Source organism: Anoplopoma fimbria, chromosome 23 (genome assembly GCF_027596085.1).
Source record: "Anoplopoma fimbria isolate UVic2021 breed Golden Eagle Sablefish chromosome 23, Afim_UVic_2022, whole genome shotgun sequence".
NCBI lineage: Eukaryota > Metazoa > Chordata > Actinopteri > Perciformes > Anoplopomatidae > Anoplopoma > Anoplopoma fimbria.
In genome coordinates, this window is record NC_072471.1 from 12,895,309 (window position 1) to 12,917,788 (window position 22,480).

General features: G+C 41.0%; 2 protein-coding genes across 2 annotated transcripts; one reads left to right on the forward strand and one right to left on the reverse strand.

The window, feature by feature from the left end:
* Positions 1–1,952: 1,952 nt before the first annotated feature.
* On the forward strand, positions 1,953–8,345 carry wnt7ba (wingless-type MMTV integration site family, member 7Ba). Its single transcript, XM_054624248.1, has 4 exons — positions 1,953–2,035; positions 3,175–3,401; positions 6,540–6,811; positions 7,866–8,345. Exons 1-4 carry the CDS (start codon positions 1,953–1,955, stop codon positions 8,343–8,345), a joined length of 1,062 nt encoding a protein of 353 aa, XP_054480223.1.
* A 1,945-nt stretch (positions 8,346–10,290) lies between these two features.
* On the reverse strand, positions 10,291–22,070 carry atxn10 (ataxin 10). Its single transcript, XM_054625079.1, has 12 exons — positions 22,009–22,070; positions 21,273–21,497; positions 20,354–20,545; positions 20,007–20,092; positions 19,814–19,910; positions 19,358–19,522; positions 19,126–19,206; positions 18,689–18,845; positions 18,374–18,491; positions 17,951–18,132; positions 15,356–15,419; positions 10,291–12,316 (listed from the first exon to the last, which is right to left on the reverse strand). Exons 1-12 carry the CDS (start codon positions 22,068–22,070, stop codon positions 12,132–12,134), a joined length of 1,614 nt encoding a protein of 537 aa, XP_054481054.1. The 3' UTR covers positions 10,291–12,131.
* Positions 22,071–22,480: the final 410 nt, after the last annotated feature.

Sequence of the window (22,480 nt, forward strand, 5' to 3'; positions counted from 1 at the left end):
TCCCATTGTACTTAAAAAAAAAAAAAAAAAAAAACTCTTTAAAGTTCCAAAGCAAACAGGGCACTGTTTGCAAGGAACATCTTTAAAATGACAGATCGGCATACATTCCTTTTGTGCCGTCCTTGTTGGCTTTCCCATCCGCTTACACATCGACACTTCACTTCAAAGACTATGGGTTTAACAAGAAAAGTAACCATGCAGAAAAAATGTCACATCTAAATGTCACATAGTGCTGACTCAAAATAGGCAAACTCTCCTTCTTTTCCAATTCTCACAACTATTCTGCCTCTTTCATTAAAAAGTAGAACTTAATAACCTGCAGCTTACAGATACTGTACTATCTGCTGTGCACTCTAGCATCAATGTCCAGCCAGATGTTTTTGGATGATGACATTGCCTTCATGCTGCCACAGGAGGGCGTATTGTTGGTGAAGCACCAGCAAAACATATGAGCTGGAAAGACCACAGAGTCTCATCAACTGACTGAATTAAGCATTACAAAAAGCTTAAACTGAAACTCCAGCAGGACAGTACTAAACCCACACTTTGAGAGCTGCAAAGAAAAGGAGAAATTCCCTGCAGGGATCTATAATGCATACCATCAGGTTATACAAGTATATAGTCTTCTACTAACGGTTATTATCATTATCATTGTTGTTTGGTGACTATTTTCTCGATTCATGGATTAATTCTTTTGCATAGAAATATGTAAGAAAGAGTCTACACATACACATTCTAAATTCCCAAAGCCCAACAGTCACTATATATACTTATTTTAATAACATATAAGACAAAGAAAAGCATCAAATGGTCACATTTGAGAAGTTTGACTCAGTGACTAATGATAAGACATTATTTCAAATAGTAGCTGAATAGTTTTCTGTCGATTGGATGATGAATTAATCGACTGATGGTTTCAACTCTAGTTGTCTTTTCCCGCCCTCTTTGGCCCACTTTCCAACATCTACGAACTATTTGGTAACTTCATGGTAAAGATAAAACATGATTCCATGTTATTTCAATATTAAAAAACAAAAAACATGCCACAATAATCTGTTAGAGCTATGTTAGACATGATGAGATAAGTCATGTGTGGCTTTTTGGGAAAGTGCCACGGTCCCTCGCTCATTCAGAGACAATGATAAAGATGTGAATTAATTGTGTTTGACAATATTACATAGAAAAGTTTTCCTTGTTATTGTAACAGATTGGAAATGTCACGTTTAAAATGCATATAAGCAGGATTTTGGTTTGCACGGTGGTATGATTGTACCCAGAGGGTCACAGGTTCCCACAGCAGGTGAAATAGGCCTCTCCTCTTCGTCAAAAAAAAAAGACAGGTACAACTATGACTGAGAGAGAGAGAGAGAGAGAGAGAGAGAGAGAGAGAGAGAGAGAGAGAGAGTTAGATGGGGTAGAGAAAGAGACAGTTGAATGGGGGTAGGGGGTGTGTTGGGGGTGTAGACTCATCCCGGGGGCTGGTGCACCGGGAGAGGCCACTGCCCCCCCCCCCCCCTTCCCGTCCAAAGCCACAATAGTCTCACTTTTTGGAGACGTGAGCGACACGTATCGGACATCCGGAACCCATCTGCCCCCCCAGCCCCCTCCCCCTCCCCCTCCCTCCCTCCCTCTCTCTCTCCCACCCAGTCCTCTGTCGGTCCAGGTGGCAGAGCGCACTTGGGCCGTGGGATGCAGCCCTCTCCTCTCCAGCACACGGACAGCGGAGCTCGGAGCTCCACTAGCTGAAGACACCACCTCTCTACAAACAGCGGACAAGAAGAGACGACGCTCCAGCGTTTAACTCTTTGGGAGTTGCGAATAAAAAAGAAAGAAAAAAAAAAAAAAAAAGGATATACTTCTACCCACTACTTTTTTTTTTTTTTTTTTTTTTTTTTTTTTTTTTAATTCTCATATTTTCAAACCGCAGGACCAGTTGTGTTCAATGCGCAACCATGCTCATCATCTCGTCCCGCAGTGCGCTGCTGTCCGTCTACTACCCGCAGATCTTCCTCATCCTCACCAGCGGTAGCTACCTGTAGGTTTCTTATCAATGCACTCGGTTCACTCAAACACACGCAGGTTTGCGAGAAAGTAGTTGTGCCTTACGCGTAAATTGGCCCATTACGCACGGGGGGGGAATGTGATCGCACCTGGAGAGCATTAGCTGGTTGTCGCAGGTGTTTTATAAAGTCACTTTTTTTAACGTCGCTAAATGTTCTGCTATTGCAGAGAGATTGTTTTAGCGATGAAAAAAAAAAAAAAAAAAAAAAAAAAATGCAACTTGGTATATTCAGTCAACCAAAATTTAGAAAACATTTGTAGTTAAAATGATTGGGTCGTGTAATCGTTTTCATGTTATTACACAATGGAATCACAGACTACCACGTATTTTTACCTCATAATATGAGCAGTTATGCCATTTCCATTCCAATATTTTCTCATAAAATCGACTCATTATTAAGAGTCGCTGAAGACTTGAGTGAATGTTTAATCCACCTGATTCCTGCATGTACACGCAGCTGATGAGATAACCTGCTCTTTTGGATTTAGACATTACTCCAGAATCACTATGTCATAGGAGCACCTCGTCAGACAAGAGCCATAATTGAAAAGCAAGCATATGGAAAAGAGACATATTGGACTACTTCATGCTCTGCCTATAGGCGCAGGCCTATGGAATGAGCTCTTTCTTATGGCATTAAAAGACCCGGGCCCTCACAGAGAGAATGATTGCTGCACCATACATGCCTCTCACTCAGAACAAGGGCAGGTCCTGAAACTCAAAATAGCTGTGGTGGTTAATGTTTTCTGTAACACAGAGAGAAAGAGAGAGGCGGACAGAAATGAACTGGATTTGGACTCAAACTAACTATTGTTCTGTTTCATGTCTTTATGAAAGTCCATTAGATTATACATGATGTGAGCCTGCTCTTATCTTCTCGTTTGGTCTTGATTATTTGGTTTTGTCTTCATGATTCGTAGACTGGCAACTGTAATGAAAACTTTATTAAAATAACCTTACTGCTTATGGAAACAAATCTCATGAATTTTGTTTCAAATCATAAGAAAGTCATGTTCAACCAGGGCCCAGAATCTAAACAATATGCTGCGTATGTTTCTCGTTATCGGTTCTCAGTGTCCCTTCTCATTAATCCCCGTTTCTCTCTGCCCCAGGGCGCTGTCCTCTGTGGTAGCTCTAGGTGCCAACATCATCTGCAACAAGATACCGGGACTGGCCCCCCGTCAGAGAGCCCTCTGTCAGAGTCGCCCCGACGCCATCATCATCATCGGCGAAGGCGCCCAGCTGGGCATCAATGAGTGTCAGTACCAGTTCCGCTACGGCCGGTGGAACTGCTCAGCCCTGGGACAGAGGACTGTCTTTGGACAAGAGCTGAGAGTAGGTCAGTCTGTTTGAAACGCAGCTTCTTTAAGTTTCTTTTCACATGTTTTTTTCCAATATAGTCAATAGCAAAAGCAAAATAGGCTAAGTGGGTGAGAAGAACATTGTTTAGAAGGTTTTTCTGGTGCAACAATGTTTGTTTTTCAGGCATTTCTTTTATGCAGTCATTAGAGATTTTAACAATAGATAGACAGGAAATAAAGAGGAAGAGATGGGAAATGATATGCACAAATGTCCTTGGCTGGACAACTTTCTATGAACGCTGCGGTTCAAGGTCAGCACTTTAAACCTCAGGGGCAAAACTCGTTTTTAACTATGTTAAACTCTCGTTTAAGTAAACTGTTTTCACAACAGTCAGTTTAGACGCAGAACATTTCAGCTTTGAGGCCTGAGTGTGGGCTGATGTGTGATCAGGGGCGACACATCCCACCTTTTGGTGTGGTTAAATCGGTCCACAGGTATGTGAATATTGATATCAACAAGTATGTTATTTAGCCTAACCAAACCACAACTGAGCCGTGTGGTCTGTTTTTTCCAATCATTGAAGCTGAAAGGACTGTGTGTGGCTAAGTGTGTGGATGATCAAGGTTCAGAAAGACATCAGATAGTTTTCTCATTCTCCTTGTGTTTCTGTTGTCAGTGGCATGAGAAAAAGCTGCCACATAGCTCGACTAAGTGGCTTGAAAGACTTAAAGATGGGTGGCGAAGCTTTGACAAAAGCATCTCTGTTTGGAATGCCACATGCAGCGACCACAATAAATCCTCTGCCTTGTTTGAACACACACAAAAACTCAATGGCCTTGTAAGTGTCCCCAAAGGACATTAAATCTGCAGCTCATGTGTGTGACATCACTGTGCTTGCAACACATATTGTCACAGCAAAAGCAGTCATAAATGGAATGTGAAGACTACCTTATAAAGCAGAGTCTACCGCCTATCTGGGTGTGCCATCTCCTGAAAGAATTTATATATCAAACCTACCCTATTTATATTAACACAAGCCAACACATCTCCCTGCTTCTAGTCAACATTCTTCCCAGATTTTATTTCTCACAGAAGCCTGTTTGCTCCTAATGTGAACCTCTTATATAAATTGTATTTCAGTCCGAAATGTTTTGTTGCGGTCCTGCTGTGGGTTTGGATCCATGTTTAATCTAGCGGCCCTGGGAGCAATCACTTTCTTCTACATGGGACACCGGCAGACAGACGTCTGGATGCCTTTATTTCTTTTGTCAGAGGAAATGTCTCCTTTCTCTTGTGGTGTGTAAACGAGCTTGGAGAGACGCTTTGGACCCAGCGTAGGCTCTCATGTGCTCTCCTCGCAGTCACTTTACCAAATAAGAACCTTCTGGTAAACTAAATCCTATTACATCTGTATAAAAACTAATTAAAACCTGTTAATTGGTGTATAAACACATAAAGTGAGCATGTCAGATTTCCTTTCACAGCCATGGATTCTTAGTACGATTGGTTTTCTCTTTGCCATCTCCGTGTCCATTTTTGGTATTTTTTTTAAAAATAGAAAATGTAAAACAGAGCCATACCCCCCTATTTTGTCCCTAACCTACCATCCACCACTTCATTTGATTGACCTGCCTGGCCTGTGAACTCATTAAGCATTGAGAAAGAGCAGAGAGATTCATGCTAACCACTAATTGAAGTCAGCTCCAGCAGCTGGATGGCAACAATGGAGGCCTGCATGCACTGCCGTACAATCAAAACAAATCACAGTGCGAGGAGATGGCTGTTTGGCTATTGCATGCGCCTGATGCCTTGAGAAATGCTCACCATACGATATATCTGAATGGGTCGCGGATTTAGCCTGATGAGAGAAGACTTCAGGGTTTGTTATGAGTTATGGACCGGGGGAACCGCAGGCCCGATGGTTTCTGCGAGTGAGTTTGTCAGGTTGGAAGGGAGCCATTAGAATCGCCTCTACCAGAGACGCCATGCATTAATACTCTGGGCTGTTGAGGAGAATGGCGGCCCAGCATTACCCTGATTGGAGAGGGAGGATATCCTATGACCAGATATTGTGCCAATAAATTAATATACCCTTCCATTCCATAAATATAAACGTGTTTATTCTGAAGTTCAAATGGTGACACGCAAAAGCTTGGAAATGGCTGGGCGCATCTCAGTCAGGCCTGGCCACAGATTATTTCAACATGCAAACCAGTGGTATCATTTGCTATAATAATGTGGACCTCCTAAGACAGACATAGAATGACACTTAAGCCGCGTGAGAAGTTCCATTGATGAATAACATTAAGACACAGCAAGGCTACGAGTGCAGGTCCAGAAAAAAAGCTCCTCTAGTCAACCAGTAGATGTCACTTGTGTTGTCTTCACTGAACTGATTACTGATCTGATACAGTGACATGAAACATGGCTACAGACTTGACAACAGCAAAATCTGAGTTTTACCAAATCAGCCTTCTGTTCAAAAATAAGTAAAAAGCTCTTTTTTTATGCTAAAAATGAAACCACCTTGTACATAAAAAAAAAAAACAAGTAGAAAAAGAAAAAAGTCAAATCTTTTCCATGTATTTTGGGACTGTCCCAAACTGTTGTATTGGAATGGCATTCTCAAACCATTAAGCACGGTATTTGAGACTAAAATACCCGTGAACTCAGAAACTCTTTATCTGGGCCACGCTTTGTTTTAAAACAGTCACTATTGGCGCCTCTCTACACCTCCCACTAGCTTTGCTGCAAGTTATTGGGTTCAGGATTTACACCTTCATCATTTTAGTTCATTTTCAAGCTCAAGTTGAAGTAACCCTGATGACATCATCGTGGTTATTTCACAGAAGACAATATACAAATGTTTTCATGGACTGAGTAGTACTACTCACGACAAGTAAGCTGCAATTCATGTGTTATATTGGTGCAGTGTTCCTATAATTTAACGCATTCTTTTATAAAAGATGGTCAAATAAACCTAAATCCTCCTGTTGGTGCCATTACAGCATGACTGTATGATGGGCATGCAATTCTTGCCACTCTAGGTAAAGTACTGCAAGTACTGATTGTAGAATGTCTACAAAGAAGTACATGAAAAACCTACTTGATTTAAATGAGAGTACTTGTATAACTCCTTTCCATATTCACTTAGATTCTGCTCATTTCTCTTCAGGCAGCAGGGAGGCAGCATTCACGTATGCCATCACTGCAGCGGGAGTTGCCCACGCGGTGACCACAGCTTGCAGCCAAGGCAACCTCAGCCAGTGCGGCTGTGACCGCGAGAAGCAGGGCTACCACGACCAAGAGGAGGGCTGGAAGTGGGGAGGCTGCTCGGCCGACGTGAAGTACGGCGTGGAGTTCTCGCGGCGCTTTGTGGACGCCCGTGAGATCAAGAAAAATGCCCGCCGGCTGATGAACCTGCACAACAATGAGGCGGGGCGAAAGGTAAAGCAAGCAAGTTTGACCGCACTAAGGCCGAAACAAACTGTATCCATCTAATCTATCATATGAAATCATATTCCAGTTCAATCTGTGTAAAGATATCTAGAAAGGAGGAAATGCCTGATTCTGAAACACAACTTTAAAGTTATCTGTTGTGTATTTGCATCAGTAACTATAATTGTATCAGCTCTAAACTCTTCTATGCATGATTTAAAAAAGCTCCTGTACACTAGAGTGGTAGTGTGCATGTCTGACAGAAGTACAAAACTTGGCTGTTGCGGCCGGCAAAATGGAGTTGTGCCACAGCCCCACAGTCCATTCACTGAATGAATACGCATTAAGTGAGGATAGAGGATATTATTGCAAGTCTCTCTCTCTTCCTTTCTCAGTGGCAGCACCAAAGTCCGTGCTTCCGCACACTAAAGCTGCCAAGGTCAGAGGCAAATGCCCCTAGAATGTGATAGCCACGAAAGGGAAGTCACTGATTTAACTAGTGCTCTGCACAAACAAGTTACTAGATGTTCTAACGACTCAATGATCCTACTGTCTTAAATTGAAAATGTGAAGGTAATCTTTTTTTCCCCATTAACATTGAGCTCAGCCACGAGGGCAAACAGTCAGCTGTCAATTTTGTCATTTGAAAATATTTGTATGGTATTATAATATAAATCTGTCTCAAACCACCATGTAATTCTATACGTGTATGGTTGCACAACAGCTCTGGTCACTTTTCTTGGGCTGTCACGCCATTATGTGGTCTGAAAAAAGGTAAAGTTAATTAGAGACTACAGTTTTGGTTTAAGAGTTATTTTCCCCAGGTTTTCTTGACATAAAGTTGGCATACTGGTTGGAGTGCTGAAAGCTGAAGTGTCCGCAGAAAGCCCAGCTCATCAAAAGAGACGCATGTGAAGGCCAGGCGATTGATATTAACCGTTTCAAAGTCAAGCTATGGACGTGTATTCAATGACAATTTATGTATTAACCACATAGATATTTTCAAGTCTTAACTATGTCTTTAAATTCATACAGCCCTTATTTCCACTCTCTGTGTGATCAGATCCTAGAGGAGAGGATGAAGCTGGAGTGTAAGTGTCATGGAGTGTCTGGTTCCTGCACCACTAAGACCTGCTGGATCACCCTGCCAAAGTTCCGAGAGATTGGTTACCTGCTGAAAGAACGCTACAGCGGAGCGGTTCAAGTAGAGCCGGTCCGGGCCTCGCGTCTCCGCCAGCCCTCCTTCCTACGACTCAAGGAGGCCCGGGGCTACCAGAAGCCCACGGACAGAGACCTGGTGTACCTGGAGCGTTCGCCCAACTACTGTGAGGAGGACACAGCCACAGGAAGCACGGGAACGCGGGGAAGACTGTGCAACGGAACCTCCACCCACACGGACGGTTGTAATCTGATGTGCTGCGGCCGCGGTTACGACACGCACCACTACACGCGCATCTGGCAGTGCAACTGCAAGTTCCACTGGTGCTGTTTCGTCAAGTGCAACACATGCAGTGAGAAATCAGAAGTCTTCACCTGCAAGTAGGGAATGAGGAAGAGGGGCACTAGAAGAAGTGGAGAGGCTGGGGAAAATTGACAATGGCTGAAGGTAAGAGGGTTATGACAAAGTGGAATTCGAAGTGAAGGACTTGGAAGTATTTATTCAACAATTTGCACATTTTTACATCCTATTTTGGAATTCTTTAAAGAAAGAAAGAAACAGACTTGAGGGTAAGAGAGTACTAAAAAAAAAAAAACTGTTCTTTTGCGCGCTGGTATAGAAAACTGTGACATGATACAAACACGTTGCGGTTGAGAGGATTTTCTCTTTTTGCTTCCAGCAAATCAATATTTTGAAGACAACATCTTGAAAAGATGAAGCTTACGAATGTCTTGCACGAGAGGAAAAACAACAAGGACTATTGTTGGATCTTGAGAAGACTTTTGGAACACGCTAACTGGAACAGCAAAGCGCTTCAGACGGCCACGACAGAAGACTGAAAATTGAAAGATGGCAGTGGAATACTTTAAACTGTACGCTCACACTGTATTCTGTTTGAACACTGAAAATAAAACACAAATTATTTATGCACAAAATATCTTTCAAACTAAAGTCTTATAGGATGGATAACAAACTCAATTGCTCTTCTTTTTTCCATCTCTTTAATGATCTTTAATTGCTACTGAAACATTTAAAGCTGGGAGTAACCGATTTTTTTGTCGAATGGATTTGCATTTAGAGCCACTAAACAGCCAAATTCTCTGCTATTTCCTTTTTTATCCATTATCAGTCACATTTTGCTAAAGATTAGCCATTTTTCTTTTGCACTCAAGTCATATTTCTTTCCGTTTCTCATGGAACATCAGTAAATTGTGTCGTTGTGCGCTGCGCTGACATCTCTTTCATGGACAAATTCCCCTCCGAACACAGACCCTTTGTTACGCCAAGAGCCAAAGAGGCCGAAAATACTACCAAACTCTTTTAAGCATCCAACTTGTCAGTTTGAACGGCACTTTCCATCCCGACCGTGTTCTTTTTTTGTTTTGTTTTCAGAGGCCTCTTGACTTCTGAGAAAAGCATGTAAGCCTCGTTGGAACTCCATAGAGGTGTAATCAGGTTCAGATACATCCAACATTCCCATGAACGGCAGAGACGTGGAATTCCACATGATGGCCTCTGCTTACACAAGGCCTTCCAGCGCGGTTTAGGCCTAACCGGAGGATGGCATGTGCCCCAACCACACAGAAGGGGGTACGAGAGGATCAAGGGCCTCAAAGCTATTTTTGGACAGCACCCTTAATGTATTCAGAAATGTTTATTTAGGCTTTATATAACTTACAAAACAATTTGAAGAGTTTATTTTTATATGACGAACGTGGCACTTTATGTCATTTATAGATGGAACAGAAAAGTCACTATTTACAAGTGTTTTCTAATGTCATTGTATTCAGATATAAAAGCTATAAATTATTTGAAATTTATGTTTTTGATCTAAGTTGCTAAATTGTAAATACTCCACGTGTTTTAATCAAGGTACAACAGATTGTCCATCTCGATACGATCCTTCACAAATCAATGTAGCTCATAAAAGCTGAGTGATTCATCAAGTGTTGGAAAGTCCAGGACATTTTATGGAAACCACTGTTAAGTATTTGAGTAAATGCATAGAATTGCGAGAAGATAATACATTGGAAGTGTCAGCAGCCAACTAGCTTTGCATCTTTAGAACGAGGAGATTTCTGTGTTTCAGTAACTAGGAACAACTCATCGCTTCCTAAAAGCATAGTTGTCCCTTCAAATTCAGTTAATTTAGGTTTATTTGTTTTGTGGCAAAATCAAAGTCTGCATCACTTACGAACATGGGACAGTTGTATTTTTTCTTTTTTACCAATAAAATTTGAGCATCCTTTCATTGCCTCTTGAGTTTTATATCACATCTGGCCTCTTTTGGCCTTCTTAAAATCATTACCAAAAAAAGCTGTTTGTCACACGCAATACTTTATTAAACATTATGTAAACATATTATTTGACCCAAGCATCAAGCATACTTTACACCCTGACAAAGTTGTTTTTTTTGTTGAAGGCCAATATCGAACCAGAAGGCACAAATACAATATAGTACAGGCCTTTAGTATAAAACGCTGATATGGGAAACACAGGAACTTCTGGCCTTGACTGATGTGTACTAATGTGTTAGGAGGTGAACAGGCGGCCATGCCACCTCATTCAGCCCGGCTGACTCTTTCCTGTGGGGCTGAAAAGAATTGCAGCCGGCCAGTCGAGCGCAAGTAACAGCTGTTTTGTTAGCTGTCTGAAATCCTGGGGACCGGAACGGCATAAGCTCCCTTCACTATGCCGGCGGATTGAGGGGAGAGTCCAGCCGATTGTTTCAATACATTTTGTCATTAAAAATCAGAGGCAGAGCAAACAGGGTGGAGCAGGGTGTGAGCATGCCAGCAAAGCACTGCATTGTTGAGGTGTCAGGACAGTTCAGCTTATCCAGCAACGGGAGGAGCAGGGAGCGATGTCATTCTGCAAACTAATGCCTCTGGTCCCATTCACTCAGTCATTCATTAATTCATTCACTCACTCAGTCACTCTTTGGACGTACACTATGATCTCATCCATCGTCTATTGATCCGCAATCTATAGATCTTATCAAAAGAGGAAGCACACACACAAACACGGCTACAGCTAAATAAGGAGTAGATTATTCACTAAATATCTAAGAAAGTCTATGCAGTCTGGTAAAACTCAAATACAGCTTGCGAAGAGAAGCAGTCGAAGGAGTAAAACATAAACTCAATGTTGTGAGTTAAAAGATGGTTAATGATCTATGATGCATGCCATAAGCCCTTATTTCTTATTTATTAAGTTCTGTTCAATATGATGGCAATAGAAGATTAAGAATGAGATTATGAGGAATAGAATGAGATTAACTAGACTATGTTTGAGTATTAAACTCATGACCGTTATAGCCTTAATACAAGAAGCAGAGATGCATTGTTATTAAATTAGAAAACATGCATAGCGTCAGTTATTATTAGTTTGAGTATTGCATTTTGCATTCAGATGTTCTTAGATTAAAATATTAATGTCATGCCTGTTTAGAGAAATAGTTGTAAACGTTTGAATGTCGCTCTGGCAACGAAACCCCTATTTAAGTAGCTAAGGCGTTGAGGGGGTTGATTACATCATGTTTTGGTCATTCTCTGTTTTCGTGGTTACTGCAGAAGTCACTATGGGTCTGGGATTAAACCCCCACCCCTGCTGGTAACATCAGTGTCTGTGAGAGGTGAAAAGTCCGGACACTGTGGTGCTCTTTGTTTTTGGATTAAACCACAAAGCATCACCGCAGCCAAAGGAACCAGCATGTGCTCGCCTCTCCCAAACTCTTCATTTCCCAGACTCAGGTTAAGACAAAACAAAGAGTTCATGATGTCTTGACCTCTGACTTTACACCAAGGGGACCCCATGGACCTTTTGTGTATCAAGAATGCCTCAAATCCCATCTGGGCAAGAGTGCAAGCATTACTTAAGTAGAAAAGAAATTTATGCATACTTCTCTGATGAAATAAAATTCTACAGCGTTGTTCTTCGTAATTTATCGGCAGCGTGGCTGTCAGTTATTCTGGACAGGCACAAAATGTATGTGTTTAGTAGTGGAGAGGTAATTCACTCGCAGGTGGAGCTTAAGTATTAGGTAACATAAATGAGGCTTGTAGCACAACAAGAGTACTGAACTGTACTCCTTTCTAAACAAATACTTCACATGAAAACCTGCTTTTTGGGTTGAGGACCTCCTCTCTCCCGGCTGCTCCTCTAAGGCCTTCAAGAGTCTTTCCTCACAGTTTTGAGCAGCAAGCTTCCATCTCGCTCCTCCACCAGGAAACCCAACTCCCTGAGTGCTGAGTAGTCAGCGGTGCCACGGCGTTCCATGGCGGCGACCTGCTCCTGGTTCTGCGTGTTGTGTTCTAGGAGGTTCCTGACGGTAAAGATGGCCCACTGGCTGATAACTGGAGGTCACTGGTTAAGGACAGCAATGTCAGAATTTCAGTCCTACAGAATGAAACACACTGTAGTTCCTTCGGGTATATTTGAGAATTTTTTAAGGCATGTTTTCCAGCACTGTTTGGTTTTCTGAATGAGGAAATGTTATTTAACGACGTTCATAACACACAGATTTTTTGCTAGGTCCCAATTGTAGGTATTCCTACATGACAAAAAAATCATTAAGACCTTTGATAAAATCTCAAATAAATGAATAGTTAATACTAGATTAAAGCATGTGCAAGCAGCTGTAAGGGAAGATGCATTTACAACACCATTTACATATTTATATTTATATATATGTATATATATACACACAGCGGGTAAAATAAGTATTGAACACGTCACCATTTTTCTCAGTAAATATATTTCTAAAGGTGCTATTGACATGAAATCTTCACCAGATGTCGGTAACAACCCAAGTAATCCATACATACAAAGACAACGAAACAAATAAGTTCAGAAATTAAGTTATGTGTAATAAAATGGAATGACACAGGGAAAAAGTATTGAACACATTAAGAAAGGGAGGTGCAAAAAGGCATGGAAAGCCAAGACACCAGCTGAAATCTATCAGTAATTAGAAAGCAATCCTGCCCCTTGTCAGTGCAAATTAATATCAGCTGGTTCAGTCCCAACTGATGGCCTATAAAAAGGTGTCTCATTACCAAGGTGTCACACAAGAAACATCTCATGATGGGTAAAAGCAAAGAGCTCTCTCAAGACCTTCGCAACCTTATTGTTGCAAAACATACTGATGGCATTGGTTACAGAAGGATTTCTAAACTTCTGAATGTTCCAGTGAGCACTGTTGGGGTTATAATCCGGAAGTGGAAAGAACATCATTTCACCATAAACCGGCCACGACCAGGTGCTCCTCGCAAGATTTCTGACAGAGGGGTGAAAAGAATTATCAGAAGAGTTGTCCAAGAGCCAAGGACCACTTGTGGAGAGCTTCAGAAAGACCTGGAATTAGCAGGTACAATTGTTTCAAAGAAAACAATAAGTAATGCACTCAACCGCCGTGGCCTGTATGCACGCTCACCACGCAAGACTCCATTGCTGAAGAAAAAGCATGTTGAAGCTCGTTTAAAGTTTGCTGTACAACATTTAGACAAGCCTGTGAAATACTGGGAGAATATAGTCTGGTCAGATGTGACCAAAATTGAACTCTTTGGATGCCATAATACACACCATATTTGGAGGTCAAATGGCACTGCACATCACCCCAAAAACACCATACCAACAGTGAAGTTTGGAGGTGGGAACATCATGGTGTGGGGCTGTTTTTCAGCATACGGCACTGGCAAACTTCATATAATTGAAGGAAGGATGAATGGAAAAATGTAGCGAGACATTCTTGATAAAAATCTGCTGCCATCTACCAGGATGATGAAGATGAAACGAGGGTGAACATTTCAGCAAGACAATGATCCCAAACACACAGCCAAGGAAACTCTCAATTGGTTTCAGAGAAAGAAAATAAAGCTGCTAGAATGGCCCAGCCAATCACCTGACTCTATGGAAAGAACTAAAGATCAGAGTTCATAGAAGAGGTCCACGGAACCTTCAAGATTTGAAGACTGTTTGTGTGGAAGAATGGGCCAAAATCACACCTGAGCAATGCATGCGACTAGTTTCTCCATACAGGAGGCGTCTTGAAGCTGTCATTACCAACAAAGGCTTTTGTACGAAGTATTTCAGTAAGCGTGTTCAATACTTTTTCCCTGTGTCATTCCATTTTATTACACATAACTTAATTTCTGAACTTATTTGTTTTCTTTTCTTTGTATGTATGGATTACTTGGGTTGTTACCGACATCTGGTGAACATTTCATGTCAATAGCACCTTTAGAAATATTTTTACTGAGAAAAATGGTGACGTGTTCAATACTTATTTTACCCGCTGTATAAAAGGTAGAATTGCAGAGCCGCCAACAGTGTAACATACAACACAGGCCAACATTTTCAATGTCAAACTCATACGTGCCTGGTATTTGCCTTAGGTCGCCAAGTACGCAGACAGACCAACAAACACAAGAGTTAGGCAGACAAGTTAAGTGTGCGATACAAAAAATTCTCAGCTCACCCCTCTCAAGTTTCCCGCATTAATCTATAAACATTTTTTTCTTTGACAGTCCTTTCTGAACAGAACAAATGCTGACACCTACATGAAAAAAGGTGGACCAAGTGGATTTTAACTGCATGTATGTGTGGAAGTATATATGGGAGAGGGGAACCGGAACAAAGGATGGGCTCAAACTATAGCCAAACTATACATCTGGAAAGATGCCCTAGTTTTAGCCAGCTAATACCAACTGGTAGCAGGATATCCAGCAGGAGCTGGAGATGAGATCGACTCAGTAAAACAGTCCCCCCCCCCCCCAAAGAAAATCCCATTTTTGTGAAGCTTAATCTGATAATGTGTCCTTGCCGTTAGTGATGTAGTTGGATTTTATCATATTGACACCTGCTTCCCTCGTGGTTGCGAGCAGGGACTGGCAAAACTTTAGAAACACCTCGAAATGCAATCGGATTCATCACCAAAAAATAACTCCTTAATGGCTACCATAGAACTGACTTAACTTTCTGATACATTGATAGACTTGACATGAACGCTTCTCTAAATAAATATAAGTATTTACAAGCAGCCCAACAAACTTCAGTAATGAATGCATTCAATTAGTTGATGCTGTTAATCAGTTGAAAGCAAAGATCTATTGAGAGGTGGTGATGACCGCTATGTGAAAATGTCCTGATGGTCTACACACACACACACTGTTTTAATCAAAGCCTGATGCAACACTTATGTTTGGTTGCAAACCCACCAACCTGCAAGCATGCCAAATTCAATTCTTAAAGTGCCCGTGTAAGATATACAAATACTGAAATAACTTCTGGGCATAAGTATGAACAAAGATTTAGATAAACTTGAAATATATGTACATAAACACCGATGGGTTAGCATTTCCAGACCTTCAACTTATATTTACAAAAAAGGATACATGGGTTGTTGCTGTCGATGTTGCAGTTGTCCAAGATGAGGGGGAGGCCTTCCAGTTCTCTCACCTGAGGAAACAACATTCACTTTGAATATTTGGCATCAATGAACATCTTTCCAATAGTTTTCACAACTTAATAAAAGTTCTGTAAAAAAAATAATAATTCCTAAGCTCAATAATAAATCATTTCATGATGTTTAATCAGAGTATCTGTTTCTACTATTTGCTTTGTGATTATAGAACATCATTTATCAGGGCATTCTGTATTGAAAAAGTACCCAGTGGAAAAAATACAAAAGCTGAAATAACATTTATGAAAAACTAAATTTGGGTTTTGACAGCCTCATATAGCATTTTCAAATGAATAGGTCATTTATTATTACTATAGTATTTAATTAGTGCACCAATAAGTTTTGTTTTTTTGCTACTCAACTCTGATTCCCAAGCTTTCTATGGAGTGAAAAACAAGCATAGTAGCAGAGAAAAAAAGTGCGCCTGTCCTGAGCAGAGCCTCTCATTCATGCAAAAGCAGCAGTGTGGTTGTGGGTAAGTCTAAGGCCGTCACAACAGGGTGATCTGCTCTGTATCATGTGTCTGATTCTATAGGCTTAATTGTTGTCTGTGTTGCCTTTTCTTTGCCGTTGTGGTTACCCTCCAAACAAACTGGAGGGAGCTCAAGAACGAAACAAAGTGCTGAGTTTCAGGAATGTCATTTAAACTGTCAAGGAAACAATGACGCCGACCATTACAAGCACCCAGGTCTGATTTTCCACTTTTGAAAATGATTGTCTGAATTGCTTACATTATGTCCAAACCCATAAAGAGGCTGGGCCCTGACTTCTGCCCGGTACACACCGTAAAACGCTTTGCATGCTTCTTAAATTACAATCTCTCCCAAAGGTGAACAGAATGACATTTGGTTTACTGGAAGAGATCTTACTGAAAACAGATATGGGGTGATTTCAGACCACTGACAGACCACAGATCAGCATCCATAAATAATTTGGAGAGGCCAACTGAGGGTGGCCATCCCACAAGCATTCCACTAATCTGTTTCTATTAAGTAACTCTGAGTCTATAACGTGCCACAGATACAGGCCGACGCTGCCACACCCGCTTTATTATCTGTCTGTGCTTTATGTTAATAGTGAGATGCTGACAGATGGCGATGGAGGGAAACTGATAACATCAGCAAAGCGAGGAAGGAAATGTTTCACATTTCAGTCCAAAACCAAGTAGTTGTGTTGAAAGAACTCTTAAGCTTGCAGTGATTACACTCAGTTTCAGTCCTCAGTTGTCCTCGGTCCTCAGGAGATAATGTGGTTGGATACAGCAGCCAATTACTAGAACCTGTATTCTAAAAATGTACATTAAGTAAAGATAGGTCTGTTAAAGTTAGACCAGGGGGGCCTGCTAGACCTCTTCCTCTATTCTTGACCTATGACCCCATTGTGTTAAGACCGATGAAGGGTGTTCACCCAGATCACAGAGAAAAATAATCTAATGAATACACATACCAACCAATAACTATCTCATTTCAGTTTATCTTTCTAAGTCCCATACCTTCTCAAGATCTTAACTTCTTGAGGACCATAAATGGTTAAACATTATAATGGTAGTCATTTCGAAGAAGCAGATTTTCCCACAAATTTTCAAAATGCAAATATCTATAGTGGATTTGCGTTAATTATAGTATGGCATGTTGTAGAACTGGGAATTGGGCTTTCCAACAACAGCATTACAACATGTGGAATGGCAGTGAGTTAACGGCTGCAGATGAGCTGGTTTTGTGCATTTTCATAGACAAAAGAACAACTGAAAACCTGCCGTCAGTGTTTTTTTAACTACAGTAAATAGGGCTTTATGGTCAATGACAGTGTGTCTAACGTTAAGTATATGACTGCACAAATATCCACTAACTCTTTTTGACCGACCGTAGCCTGATAATTACAAGTAGTTTATTGGTGTAATTTAGGGGTTACTAATTAATTGCAATAAATCTGCTATTACTTTATTAGATTGCTTTCGGACCTAACCTAATGGTTTTGGTTTAAAAAAAATAAAAAATTGTTCAGTTTGTTTTAGAGTCAATCGCAATCTGTTGTGGACTGAATTGCAGCCTGAATCTGAGAGTCGGCTTCGATGCAAACTTTGGCTAGATTTGTTTCAAGTATGAAAGCAAATGGACCAACCACAGAATTTATTTATTAAAATTCACTCACTGATTGCGAACTGTCAAGGACGCTATCTGCAAGATTATTTGGTAGCCATGGTGACATGTCTGCACTTTAACAGAAGTATGGGGATTTTCCCTGATCTGATCTACAGTCAGTCACTGGGATTTTATTCCTCCATGTGGGTCCATGTGGCGCTGATGACGCAGGATAAAATAATCGGAACTGTCTAATGAATGAGTTACCTGTAAGTCCAAATGACTTTGTGTTTACAGCACTTGGTTTGTCTGTAATAAGTCAGTTTCAAAGCAAATTGATCCAAAACTAAAAGGCTACAATATATAATATATTTCATGGTCTAAACCAACTCAACCAAACTACAGGTGTGAAGCACCCTGTTTCTGTCCTTTCATCCATTCCAAACCTTGTTCTGATTGTCGGTATTGCTGTAACAGAGGTTTCCTATCAGCCTGATGAGGTGGGCCTTGAAGCTGATGACAGGAGATTGGGAGGAAGGGTCTTCATCTCCACTGAAGGAGAAGTTCTGAGCAGGACTGAAAATGTTCTTACTGGCCTTCCCAATAGCATGCACCTGCCGCAGGAGCTCTGCAGAAAAAATGTGTGAGATGTAAAAAAAGACATTTAATCCACCACAATCTCGAATTTAAGCCTTTTTTCAGCCTATTATTCAATGAATGGATTTAAATGTATCAATAAATGTACATAAGACATGATGTTTTAGTACCCAATAAAGGATTTGGTCGGTCTTTTTACGGCCAAACTGGACTCACAAACTCACGTTGTGGATCCGGTCAGAGAGGTTGTGTGAGTGTATGTTTTCACTTACCAACAGTCGTCACTAGAAGGTCAGGATGGTCCTGAAGGAACATAAACTCCCTGTGGTCAGAGGTCATCTCACACAGCACGTCCAGCAGACTAATCACTGTCAGTGCCTCCTGCAGGACCTACAGGGGATTGCAACCAAGGTGTTGGTCAAATCGGAAAGGATACTGGTTGTGAGATAACTTTAGGCTGGGGATTTGCAGTTAGAAATAAGAAAACAAAAACTGAAACTAGCTCTCTAAATGTTACACACGTTTCACACACTTCATGAGGCAGTTCTCTATGTTTAACATACATCAGTCAGGTTTACTATCTGTACCTCATCACTAGAAGCGGAGCCAGTGGCGAGTGTCAGAACAGCCCCACAACCTTTCTGGAAGGAAGTAGCCAGGAACCGAGCCACATCGGGAGGGATGCCGCACTCCTCTGAGTCCCCCTCTTGTAGCTGGGCAGAGAGCAGCTCTAGTAGAGTAACTCTGAAACAGACACACACAAAAATCTATATGAAACATCCATTTACCTTTTAGTATTAGATTTTAGTACTCTCTATGTGTACTTGGTTGTATTAGCTTTTCATAAACTTTCATACAACTTGTTAGTCTGCAGTATCGGAAACATCTTTTATAAGAGGTTTGATGGGATGGCGTATTTTACAAGACCAGTTTCTTATAAAATAAGACATGGTTTCTTAGTTGTCTTAGTTGTTTATAGGTATATAGTGACATTTATTGTTCGTCACTATATCAAGTAAAGTACCTTTCATGGTGAGACATCCCAGAGTACATGCTTTCCACCAGAGCTGAAGACTTGAGGAAATACTGGGTAGCAATGAGAACTCTGTAAATGAATGAATACCAAATCAAAACTTAACCAACAAGAAGCAGAGATAATAGTTGGTAATTTCTTGATATGATACCAACACTGTTAACCTTTTAGACATAAATAACAAACAATTACTTTACACACACCAAAACAAACACACTCTTACGTCCAGTCCAAGTCAGGTTGGGTCCTACAGAGCTCCATCACCTTGAGTGCCAGCTGAATGTTCTGTGGATCAGAAAGTTCTTCCACCTTGGCTTCATCCAGACACGTGTGGAGTACCATAGAGGCATAGTTTACCGCCTTCTCATCATCAACACTGAGCAGCTGCCTGTTCACACATGATTGGGTTGACTCAATGTGGGGACAAATAAATACTATTAACTATTTATATAATGATATAAATACTGGAAAAGAATGTGTATTAGTTTAAAAATTGAAGGGCTTATTGTGGTGAAAGAGACAGAGGTGTGGATGATATGTATTCAGTCTGGGCTAGCTTTTGCCAGATGAAGCACCAGGATGCCCCTCAGTAAACATAGGATGAATTATAACAATTGTATGCAACAGTGTTGCGGAGTGTGGTAAAAGCATAACTGCAACTGTGGCACACAAAACTTACAGGAGAAGATTTGGAAAGCTCAGCTGCCAAATATCATCTTTGCACATTTGGTTTCCAACCGACATGTTACCGAGGAACTGGATCCCACAACGAAGAGCTAGGGCATGGAGAATAATTTATTTTTTAAAAATCCAGTATGATAAGGTTTGCCTAATAAAAATCTAATCATTTTATGACCTCATTTTAGACTTACGTTCAAATATGCCATCTCTGCTCTCCACATGTTTGGTCTGAAGGAAGCTCAGGTGTTTAAGGGATACATCAATGAAACCAAGTTCCCTTGAGGAAAAAGAGACGTATATATCATTAAGTTCTTGCTGTATATTAAGTTGTTTCCTTGCATGTTTATTTATTTAAAGAAGGTGCACATGAACATGAACACATACGGCATATTGCAATCAAATACATAAGCACACCTACAATTTTTCATTCTACAAAGCTGTATTACTGTTGAGACTGTGTCAATGAGGTGCTGATTCATCCATACAGTTTGCGATGTCTCTACATGTCTCATGCTATCCAAAATACTAATCCCATTACCTGAGCAGACTCTGGTTGCGATTACTCTGGACACAAGCGTTCCTCTGAGCCCTGAAGCACTCAGCAGTCAGATGGAGCTGCAGGGCGACAGACTGCAGGTCCTGGTCGTCGCAGCAGACAGCCAGAAGCTCATCGCACAGTCGGGACAAGACCTTCAGAAGACTGGAGAACGCCTCCTCCTCCACCGCATCTCTGGGAGCAGAAAGATGACCAACAAAAACAGGGGGGGGGCAGTTACTTTATTGTAGTGGTACCTACAAGTCTGGGGGCCACCAGGGGCCAAATGTGGAGTGAACGTTAGGAGGATGATTCTGTCTGTATATATAATATTTCAGTTACTGTGGATTCTTTACTGTTTTTTTATTGCTCATTTATAATACTTATTTTTGATCTTGTTTTTTTACTATGTCTCTTGTTTGCACTATCCTCTATGCTGCTGTAATCCTGTAAATGTCCCCGCTGCAGGACTAATAAAGGATTATTTTATTTTATCTTATCTTATGAGCTGTTTTTCCTGTGAAGACATTTGCATTGGTCAAACACAGGTCTAAGTAATAACACCATCGCTTGCTGTTGCTGTTTGCATTGTAATAATTACCGGAAATGCGCAATCATTATTTACACCTGTGCTTCTCCTGCGATGACAACTCGAAATTACTGAATTCAGAGAGCTGGGACTGTCATGTTAGCAAGTAACAGCTGAAATGAAAAGGTCAATATAGTGAACAACTTATAGGCCATCTTGCGAACTTCTACCTTTCTGTTTATTAACACAGAGAGGACAAGAAACAGGCCTGAGTAATAGCAGCCAATGGACCCCTAATGGCACGCCCGACTAACAGTACGAGATGCTATCTTAGCCGGTGAGCTAACACCCTGAGTTACCTTTCAAAAAGGCAGAAAATGAGTTTGTCTGCACCTGTATTCCTTGTCCCGTAATGCAGCCGTGAATGTTTTTAAAACCTGCAAGTGTTCAGAGCAGTGGTCTTCATTCAAAATGCCAGCGATAGACGCCGAGATGTCCAAGTTGTTGTCGGTGACAGCTGCCATGTTGCTCTGCATTAATTCGTCTGGGCGGGACTTCCGGTTAAAAGCTCTGCACGCTATTGGTTCAATCCGGGACTTCCGGTTAAAGCTCTGCACGCTATTGGTTCAATCCGGGGTGAAGGCGGAGTCAGAGCATGTGCCGCTGTTTTCACACACAGGTCACTTGGAGTGAAACAGAAGGTGATACATTTAATGTGTCTGTGTCAAAAGTACAACAGGGGACTAAAGAGAGGGTCTGAAATGAAATCAAAATCTTGGTCAATGTTGGAGTTATAGTTATTTATTGAGAGAAACTAGGGGGATAAGAAGCGTCTTGCTTCCGCCATGTATCCACACTTTTTTAGTTACTGTTCTTAATTCATGAAAGGGTGTAACCAATAAACTAATAATTAGTTATGCTGTATTGCCTTCTGGTGTTACTGACAACTTCAACTTTAATATCCTCAAATGGAAATTCTTTATTAGCTGGGTGAATTATAAAAACATTACAACTTTCTATAAAGGCACCCTGTATAAAGGGTTTATAAATGGTAATGTATAACTTTAATATTGATTGATAAAAAATGATGTGATATAGATCTGTTGTGAACAATCCCTTTTACTGGTACCTGTTCTCAAACATCACAGTGGCTTTTTTGCTCTTTCTGGCATCATTTTTTACACCATACATGTCATAGTCTGCTGAGATTTATCCTCACATTCTATATCCACCATGTGTCTAATATAAAGTGTTCAAGAGTGTTTTTTTGGCAAGTGGGCAGTGTATGAGTGTACTGTGTAACTATACTTAGACACGCACAATAACATCCAACCATTCTGAGATAGAAGTTCTGTACAGGCTGAAGCTGCAGCTGCAGTCACATATGAAATCAATTCACGTAAAGTAATGATTAAAGGTTAGAAGATCAATTTTTCGAGCCCAGGCAAGTTGTGGGACAATAGTTGCAGCTGCAACGGCAAAGCCACAGGACAAGCCTTTGGGATTTCCATGTAAAGTGGCAAATTTTAGATTACAGGATGTACCTCCATATGGTTGTCCTCTGTGTTTTCACTGGCCAGGCAAAGCACAGCAGTGGTGAA

Coding starts and splice junctions, on each gene's coding strand:
- wnt7ba (XM_054624248.1), top strand. CDS start 1,953: ATGCTCATCATCTCGTCCCGCAGTGCGCTGCTGTCCGTCTACTACCCG. Junction 2,036..3,174: donor CTCACCAGCGGTAGCTACCT/GTAGGTTTCTTA, acceptor TCTCTGCCCCAG/GGCGCTGTCCTCTGTGGTAG. Junction 3,402..6,539: donor TGGACAAGAGCTGAGAGTAG/GTCAGTCTGTTT, acceptor ATTTCTCTTCAG/GCAGCAGGGAGGCAGCATTC.
- atxn10 (XM_054625079.1), bottom strand. CDS start 22,070: ATGTATGGTGTAAAAAATGATGCCAGAAAGAGCAAAAAAGCCACTGTG. Junction 19,523..19,813: donor AGCTTTCCAAATCTTCTCCT/GTAAGTTTTGTG, acceptor ATGTGTGAACAG/GCAGCTGCTCAGTGTTGATG. Junction 15,420..17,950: donor ATACCGACAATCAGAACAAG/GTTTGGAATGGA, acceptor TTGTTTCCTCAG/GTGAGAGAACTGGAAGGCCT.